The sequence below is a fragment of the Gavialis gangeticus genome, unplaced genomic scaffold (assembly GCF_001723915.1).
Source record: "Gavialis gangeticus isolate Ggan-Ray unplaced genomic scaffold, GavGan_comp1, whole genome shotgun sequence".
NCBI lineage: Eukaryota > Metazoa > Chordata > Crocodylia > Gavialidae > Gavialis > Gavialis gangeticus.
In genome coordinates this window covers 9,543,227-9,553,248 of record NW_017729022.1, presented here as the reverse complement: position 1 = coordinate 9,553,248, position 10,022 = coordinate 9,543,227, and the positions used below count along the sequence as shown (strand labels likewise).

At 43.8% G+C, this 10,022-nt stretch overlaps 1 protein-coding gene across 1 annotated transcript in view; it reads right to left on the bottom strand.

The window, feature by feature from the left end:
- The window catches only part of PNPLA8 (patatin like phospholipase domain containing 8), a 109,085-nt gene that overhangs the window by 70,624 nt on the left and 28,439 nt on the right, over positions 1 to 10,022 (bottom strand). Inside the window, exons 5-6 of the mRNA XM_019514572.1 lie at positions 9,643 to 9,814; positions 257 to 314 (exon numbers count right to left, since the gene is read on the bottom strand). Coding sequence (XP_019370117.1) covers positions 257 to 314; positions 9,643 to 9,814 — 230 coding nt within the window. The remainder of the gene's footprint in view (positions 1 to 256; positions 315 to 9,642; positions 9,815 to 10,022) is intronic.

Sequence of the window (10,022 nt, the reverse complement as noted above, 5' to 3'; positions counted from 1 at the left end):
AGGATAAATTAATGCCCACTATTGCCACCCCTCCTCCCCAAAATTTCCTGTCCCATGGGAAGCTCTGCAGGCCACACGTGATGGCTTCATGGGGCTGTATTTGGCCCATGGGCAAGCGGTTGAGCACCCCTGCTTTGTGTTGCATACATTTTGTAAGATTTTTTTAAGTGATGGCAATTTCACTGAATGCTATTTGTTCCTAATAATTAATTACACCAGTGTGTTTTATGCATTTTTTTTTAAAAACTGCACTTACCTTTGGACATTTGGGATTTCTTGCTGTTTCGATCAGAAGATCTGACCCCATTTTCTCTCTATGAATAAAAGACAAATCATTGAAAATACCTTGTTAGTTTGGCATGGTCATTACAAACTAGTCAAAACCCAATATCTATGTCTAATCTTATTTAGGATACTTTCTATTTAAAATGATCAGAGTGAGGATATGGGTAAGGTCCTAGCTCTACAGAAGTTAATGAGACCTTTGCCTTGGACTTCTATGGAGCCAGGATATTACCCACAATATACTCTACGCTGCTGGAAATGACAACCTCTATATACAGATGATTAAGATGATTTGTAGATTTCATAGTTTTCTTCCCCCTCCCCCAACTGAGATCTCAATCCACTAAGACACTTGAGAATATATGTAATACTGGACTTACAGAACTACTCTGGAACTAAAAGTTCAGAACATCTGTGTGCTTTCCTTGCTGAGGCAGTTACCATTACCAAAGTGAGAAGAATAAAAAAGTGATACTGCCATTGCCAATTGTTCAGGAGAGGAGTATGCAGTAAGTAAAACTGAAGTTAAAATATCTACTGTTCATTTTTCAAACAGTAGGTAGCCTTTAACTATTGCTTTCTGAGTTGAACTGTTTTATCAGGAGCCCAGCATCTCTACAAGCCTTCCTATTGCTAGAGTTCGGAAATCATACAAAAGATCCATATTTGAATCCATCAACACCTCAACAGAATCTGTATATAAATTTAAAAGGCCTCACTGCATGGTCACTGACTGGTCACACAGTAGCATGGACACAGCACTGGCTCAGGGATTTGTTTAAGAAGGTATCTGATCTCTCCCACCCTCAAGTGAACCCATTTGCACCTTAAAAAGGATGTACTTGTGGGATGGGAGGGGGAAGAAAACTAAGAAACTCCTCCATGACCATTTCAGGCTGGACATAAGGAAAAACTTCTTTACTGTCCATGCCCCCAAGGCCTGGAATAGACTCCCTGCAGAAGTGGTGCAGGCACTTACTCTGGACTCGTTCAAGAAATGTTTGGATAATTATCTTGCTGGGTCCTTTGACCCTAGCTGACTTTCTGCCCCTGAGGCAGGGGGCTAGACTTGATGCTCTTCAAGGTCCCTTCCAGCCCTAATGTCTATGAAATCTATGAAGAAATACACAAATCATCTTAAACAGATTCTACCAGTTTCTGCAGTATGTAAGTTAGCAGCTTTCAATTTTTTTCTAGTTGCAATATCATTTACAGTCAGAAAATTTCACAGCCATATGAGAGCCAACAGATGAACAACTTCACTATTTTAAGGGGGATATTTCATACGGAACAGCTGAATTTATTGTAAGCATTTTATCTGCTTACATCTATCCCACAAAAAGTGCCAGTTTAACCAGGGCAACTTACGCCTGAACAAAACAGGGTGAAAGTTACTGTGGTTTAGCTTCACTTGCTGCAGGAAAGAAGCAGGCTCACAAAACAGTTACCACGGAGTAAATAGGGTGCACTCATGAGCGGTAAGCCCCCCATGCCACCCCTAATTAAAACAATATTATTATTATTTTTAAATCTATTCACATAGTTACTGTTCATCACCACACAATTAATGAAATATAAGGATTCACTAAACTTGAATTGCTCTGCTGTAATTGAGCTGCTGTGCCTGTTCTTACCTCAGAGTTAAATTAGGGCAGCTTACCCCTGAATATATCAGGGCTACATTGCCCCAGTTTTTCTTTCACTTACTGTGAGGTAATTATCATCTCAGAGACCGTTATCACAAGGCAACCAAGGTGTGGTAAAGCTCCAGTCCTTGTTAATTAATGGCATACTTCATAATTGTGGACTAAGAGGAACTGGAGCATGTAGCAATCATTTGGGAACTGCTGAACTAAGCTTTTATTTCAATACTACTACTACTGCTAATAAAAAGCCCATCTACCCCAACTAGCAGCAAAAAACCTTTTGAATACAGCCCAATGTGGTGATGTGGGCTGCATTTGCTAGCAGGATCAGTGCCCCCATTTATTGCACATCATGGTTTATGTGGCTCTACATTATTTTGGGCTTTTGAAAATTAGGGTTTGCAGACCTGTGAATAGGAGAAATTAAGGATAAAAGGATGTGCAGTTTCAACCATATGCATTCCACTTCAGACTGAAAGCCAGTAAGCATTAGGTAATTTTTTTATGTCCTGCTTGGAAGGACAAACAGGAAATTATAGCTGTACCAGGGTTCATCATTTAAATGATCTGAACTGCAGTACTTCAGACCCATAATTCAGTAACCTCCCTCTTGGAAAGACCAGCATCAGATTCTTCACAGGAGTCCAAGAAAAACCTCCCTAATCTTCAGTAGAATGGTTGGGGGTCTGAAACATGATGTCCAAGTTGTTAGCATTAACCATCTGGATATGGGCAAACTGGCATCCCCAGCACTGGGAAGCAGCTTCTTGGTCCCAGGACTTCCCACACAGTAGGAATTTTAAAGGGCAGACAGCTCGTAAGTGGCCCCTTCTCACACATGCTGCCCTGTTCCCTTGCTGCTCTGGCTGCAAGTAGCTACAGGGACAGCACAGATTGCCAGTGTGAGGGACCTCACTGTAAGTGGCAGCAGGAACTGCCTAGGGGTGCAGACCTTGCCATCCAACCAAGGCCAAACAGCAGGGCCAGACAGGGGGCCTGTTGATGAGTGGTACCAGGTAGTGGTACCAGCACTCCCTGACAGCTTGATGTTGGGCAGGCTATCAGGGTGCCAGGGAGAGCATGCACCTCTGCTCCCCTTATAAGATGGAAACCTATCTAGGTCAGAAATTTTTTCCCTAGCCTGGTGTGATTTCATCTTAGAACAGGTTTCACTGCATTTGAAAACAGCTATTGCTTTCCCCGCAACCACCCTTAATCCCTCTTTCACCAAACTAAATATACCTATGTCTCTGAACCTTTTTGCAGATGGCTACTGTTCCAACACCTTTATCATTTTTGTTAGCCTCTGGATCAGGGGTAGGCAAAATACGAATTGCAGGTTTGATTTAACCTGCCAAGGGATATTGTCCAGCCTGTGGTGGCTCCCTCAGTCCCACCCAGCCCAGGCAGTGGTGCGTACAGCTGGTCCCACTGTCCTAAGGATCCTGGCTGCAGCAGCTTCTTTTGGCTACTGCTGCTGAAACCGGCCCTGCTGCCCGGGCACCCTGGCCTGTTGGGAGCAGGACACATGCAGGCAGGGTACACAGCTGAGTGGATGGGATGAGGCTGCAGGAAGGCAAGGAGTGGCATCCAGAAGCAGGACAGATTGGCAGGGTGGTGACAATGCGGAGCTGGGGCCTACGGCAAAGTTGCAATCTACTGTCCGCATGTCCCTGTAATGGCAACCAGGGATCTGCCCTGGCCCCGTGCTGTCACAGCCCTGCAATCCCGGCCCCAGCCCTACCCACCCATCCCACTCTGGGATGTCACTCCCTGTCCACCTGCACTCCCATCCCACCTGCCTGGTTGAGCATGGAGCAGAGCCACTTAGGAAGTTTGGGTGAGCTGCTGAGGAAGGCAGGGGAGTGCTGACCCAGCCCATGACAGCTCACTCAAACTCTTTAAATAGCCCTCCTGCCCAAATAATTGCCCACACCTATGCTGGATCTTCTCTAGTTTCTCCACTTTCTTCATAAAGTGCAGTGCCAGACCTAAACACAATATTCTTACTGAGACATTAACAGTACTCAATAAAACAGTACTACCAATATCTTAAATATTATACTCTTGACAATTCCCCCAAACTTTATTTACTTTTTAGGAACTACACCAAATTACTGGCTCATGTTGAGTCTGTGATCCACTAACACCCCCAACTGAATTGGGCTAGTGGTCAGCTATATTCTGAGGCAGGAAGCTGGAATGGCCCAGCTTGGGTCCTAGGCAAGACAACACTGGGACCCAGCAGCCAGCACCACCCAGCCAAGGCACGTCACAGAAAAGCATCCTGCCACCCAGCTGCAGTGTGGCCCAAAGCCCATGCACCCAGACACCACCAAAACTCCAGCTCCACAGGCTGCATCCAGTAGCTCTGCAGATTGGATTTGGCCCATGGGCCATAAGTTGCTAACCCCCAATCTGGGCAATGGTAATACCTAGTCAATCTTTTCCCATTATTTATTTGGGAATTTGTTTTTTCTTTCTGCTAGCTTTAGAATTTTACATTTGCTACATTCATTCTGCTGTTAAATTCCACTTGCCGCTTTACCTACCTTGTTTAAATCCTCCAGAAATGCCTTAGGCCTCTCTGTACTTGGTGAACATAAACAGCCACCTCATCTATTAACACAGTTACCTCACTGGTTATTTCCTTTTCAAATGATTTAATATTAAAAATTTTCCCTAACAACAACATATATAACAAGCTGTCTTGGACAAAATTTTTTGTATAAACCTTTTCAACAAGAAGAGAGTAAGACAGAAGAGAGGCCAGTGTCAAAAATAGGCTACTTTCAGCTCCTCACTAAACTGCTTTGTGACCTCAGGTGAGGACACAATTCCTACAGCAATCTTCTCTGTGAAAAGGAGGAGATTACTACCAACAGCTTTGCAAACTCCAATGGGACATGCCTGAACTGGCTAAGAGCCCTAAGATGGGGAGGGTAAGACCCAGATATTCTCTGGAGAAGAGTGTATAGTATAATTGTTTTTCAGTGTATGAAGTGCTGGATTTGAACATGTTCTTTGGCTGCATTCACAGTACCTCCCACCCCAATCAACAGAACAGTTTTTACCCCATCCACAACTTAGCATTACATTGTTTTTTGGAGCAGTTTTACTGCAGTCTGTCAAACTGCTATGTCTGCTGCCTCATAAAAAATCTAACACAATTCTCCTGCAAATACCAGACTCTACTAAAGTTAAAAAAAATATTTTAAATGCAAAACTTTAGTGAACATAAAATACCAGAATGCAGAAAATGCAACTATTTCTTACAGCATATTTCACTCAATATGTTATCATATAAATTGATTACATAAAACATAGCGAGGATAATTCTGCTCTCTACACAAAGAAAATGGAAATCAATGATAAAGTAACTCCATCTAATGAATGCAATAACCTTAAAGTTAAAGTCATCAAATTAAGTGAACAACAAGGCAGGTAGCTCAGTGACAAGTAGGATGTCTTCTATTAACATGCATAAGATTAATACTGAAGCTAATCTTTGTATAAGACATCTAGCAAATTGCTACACTTAACTAAAATTAGTGGTAATTTTTAAAATAGGATTTTAATATTCCTCTAATGCAAGTAAAAGATTGTGTTGCTTTTCAGTTTAAATACTTTAATGTAATATTACTAGATCATTCTTTATATTCAACAAAATATCTTACACCAGCTTCAAAATCATTCTTTTAGTTTTTCAAGTTTTCCTGCTTCTTAATTTACAGGGTCCCTACTAGTTGCTACAAATTTAACGCTGATTTTAAAGAGCTGTACTTAGGAGAAACAGCTTCAATTATCTATTTTGTCATATAAAGGATATCAAAACTTTCTTGTAGAACCAGTTTTTGCTTTCAAATTGTGTTTTTATGACATATTTCAGAACTTGATATTTGCCATTTTCTGGATGTCAAAGCCAGTAAGAAATCCTGAATGAAGCTGAAATTAAAGAACTACTATAAATGACTAAAATTATAACCACACAATTGTGTCTTGAAAATGCCAATATAGAAAGTGTCTCCCTTGTGGGATAATTAAATTTTCTATTATGCTCTTTCACTCTAGCATGGAAACTTTTTTGCATTTCGCTTTTAACTGTCTTTACACTCATACCATACTTCAATTATATCAAGGGGCATATAGAGACCTCCCACTAGGTAAGCAATCAGTTTCAGTAGATCAACTTCCTGTGAACCATCTGAAGCAAGAGAAATGTTTAGCTCTTTTGGTACTATTTTTCCCTGCCAGGTATGCCATCCAGGGTGAAACTTCTGTAACATTACTCTCTTACCTCCTTGACATGGGTGGGTCAAATCACTTGACTCCAGTTCTAGCCTGAACCTGGAAATATGCAGGAGTGGACCACAAAACTACCTGGTCAAGAGATGGTTAACAAGACACCTGAATATATCAGGTTTCTAAAGAGAAGGCATATGCAAGTCAATTGAAGGACAGCCCTGTATCCATGTGAGGTATTTTTCACTTCATGCAAAACGGAAGGTGAAAGAAGATATCACTTCACTCCCTTTAAATGATTAACTATTGAGTTAAAAGAACACTTGTTTTCAAGAGTTCAACTATGACTCATTGTGCCTGATGCCAAGGCAATTCAGGTCAATAATGTGCATCTTCCAAGGCAACCACGGGAGGAAGACTGCTGAACTCAACATAGCAAAATGCTTCTCTTTTATGCAGCTGTATATTTGTGATCAGTAGACATGGTACTGGTCATCAATTTGAGGAAAATAAGTACACCAGTAGTTACCTCATTACTCTTTTTTTTTTTTCTTCCACCAACAACACATACCTATTAAACAGGACCTGGACTTACAAGAATACTCAGCTCTCATTAAGGTCATCAAGGATCAGAGTTAAACAGCAAGCCAAAGTAAGCTTGTCCGATGATGCACAGTAAGCCACAGACCAGTGCTTCCTAACTTTTTCCTCAGCACAACCCCATTTCCTCAGTATGGCCCCTTGGTAACAACCCATAGCACTCCCCTCCCCCCCAAGGTGCCCTTCACTCCTCACCCACGGCCCCCTGGCCCTGCTAGGGCCCCTCACTCCCTACCCACAGCTGCCTGCGCCATCAGCCCTGCTGGGGCCCTTCACTCAACTCACAGCCCCCTGTCCCCTGCCAGAGGGCATCCCACAGCTGCCAGGGCTACACGACCAGGACTGTGGCCCCTTACCCCACCCCCAGCAGTGTCCAAGCCCCTGCAGCTGCTGCAATCGAAGCAGAGTGCAGACCCTGACTCCCTCCCCACCTTCTCCTGCAGGTGGCATGAGTGAAGCAGAGCCGGTGAGGGTGGGAGGATGTGGGCTGCCCAGTGGGCTTGGGGCTCCCCACCCTGCTGGCAAACCTCCAGGAGCCTCCTCAGCCCAGTGGGTGGGACTCAATGCAGGAGGGCAGGGAGGGTCGGTAGCACTGCCAGGAGCCCCATACTGGCTGCACCACCACGGTGAAGTGCCCTCTGCCCACCTGGCATCAGCGGTAGCATGGGGCTGTGTCTCCTACTGTTGCTGGGTAGGCAGGGGATGTCTTGCCATGGTGGCGCAGCCAGTGTGGGACTCCCAGCAACACCACTGATCCTCCCCACACTGCTCTGTGATGGAGACTCTAGGGGAGGGCAGCAGGGTGGGGAGCCCCAAGCCCACATGAGGCAGCCCACACCTGCCCCCATCATGTGCACAAATCTGGAGGGGCTCAAATGCCCACCTGTGCCTCCCTCCCTAGGAGTGCATGCAGTTGCAGAGATCCAGTCCCCACCACCACCCCCGGAAAAAAGTTACCCATGGCTACATCCTGCTCCCCCAGTCAGGCCCTGTATTTCTGCCCCAGACTGAGGCACCATGCACTAGCCCAGCTGGGCAGTGCCCCTAGCCCCAGCCCTGCTCTACTCGCTCCCTCCCTCACTGTGGGGGCCTCAATCTACTCTCCCCCCTGCCATCCCATAGACTTATCTGGAAGGAGCTGCAGGAACTGCTTTCCATGGTACCTGCTCACACACATGCACGTGGTGCCTTCTGCCTGATTGCCCTCCTCCCACTTCCCCCAGTCCTAAGCAGCTCCATGCAGGCTGGAACTCTGCTAACCTGCAAGGGGAATCCACCATTTCCTGCTGTTTCTCCTTCAAAGGGGGAAATCTATGATAATCTTTGCAACCCCATTTTTTATTATTGCAACCACAAACGCAGTCATGACCCCAAGGTTGGAAACTGCTGCCACAGACCATTTTCTCTTAAGAACATCATATAACAGTAAGGGCCAACATTTTCGGCATGCAAGCCACAAATCAGCCATGAACCCTCTCTGACTGTCATTCCCTCTGCCCAACTGGCTGCTCTGCCTTCTGCTCCCTGCCCTGTTCCCCTTCACAGTCTGAGTGTTGTGCTCTGCTCTGCCTGATCTGCTTCTCTGCTGTCTGGTTCTGCCAGAAATCTCAAAAATCTCATGAGGTTCAATAAGGACAAGTGCAAAGTCCTACACTTAGGATGGAACGGTCCCATGCACCACTACAGTCTGGGAATGAACCGTCTAAACAGCAGGTCTTCAAAAAGGGACCTGGAGGTTACAGTGGACAATAAGCTGAATACGAGCCAACAATGTGCTCATGTTGCATAGGAAGCTAACAGCATGCTGGGCTGCATTAATACGAGCATTTCCAGCTAGTGATTATTCTCCTCTATTCAGCACCATTGAGACCACATCCAGAGTACTGTGTCCAGTTTTGGGCCCCCCACTACAGAAAGGATGTGGACAAGTTGAAGAGTCCAGTGGAGGGCAACGAAAATGGTTTGGGGGCTGGGGCACATAACTTATGAGAGGCTGAAGTAACTGGTCTTATTTAATCTGCTTAAGAGAAGACAGAGGGGATTTGATAGCAGCCTTCAACTACCTGAAGGGGAGTTTCAAAGAGGATGGAGCTAGACTCTCTCAGAGGGGGCAGATACCAGAACAAGGAACAATGGTCTCAAGTTGCAACAAGGGAAGTTTAGATTAGATATTAGAGAAAACTTTTTCACTAGCAGCACCCACAGGTAGGTGCTGGAATCTTCATCCTTGAATGTTTTTAAGACTTGGCTAGACAAAGCATTGGCTGGAATGATCTAGTTGGGGACAGTCCTGCTTTAAGCAGCGGGTTGGACTACGTGACCTCCTCAGGTCCTTTCCAACCCTGATTTTCTTTGATTCAATGTTCTCCACATCTACTAGTACTATAGATAGAAAACTAAAATATTTATCTTTTTTTAATCAAAAGGTTTTACATAATGGATATCTTTTTGCATTACCATCTTTGTGTTTTTCTTTTCTAAAGAAAAAATGCAAAAGGCAAGAAGATTTAATATAGTACTTAAGATGAGGGGTCTTTGGCACAGCATACCATTTCACTTTTTAGCACTTTTCCTATAGGCAAAATGCACAGCAGGTGGCTAGCAAGATTGCTAGCAAACATATAATGAGTTAAAATTAGCTGAGCTGGGGAGCATATGGACATATAATCAGAAACCAGTGCACCATATCTCATTTTAGTCCCTAGAAACAGAGGAATTATTATGACTCAAATATTCTGGCAATACAAAAGCAACCAGCTAATTCAAAAGAGTGATATCATGTATCACTATCTTTGTGTTGTTTTTAAACTACTGTTTACAATTTAACAGCAACAAAACCAAAGATTTCTAGAAATTACTTTTCACTTACTTGAGCATTTTTTCCCAGGTATCACTGTCATAAAATGCATGACTCCAGCCCATTTTGACTGTCCCAACAATGACATTCTGCTTAAAAACATCTGATCCTAATTTGTGATACAGGTCTTCACATTCATCCAGTGGGATATGGAACAACCCCAACATAAATGCCAATATAGCTCCTAAAAAAAAAAAAAGTTTTAAAATTGAAAATGCAACTTAGGATGACGCAAGATAGCTGTATTAAGTTACAGAAAACACCATTAATTCATATGTTAATGTTTCTACCTTAAAAAGTATGATCAACTGAGGTTTGTGCCAAGTACTTTGATTTGGTCATGAGGACATGGTTACTTTACAACTTTAAGCCATGCTGAAGTGGAGCCTCTG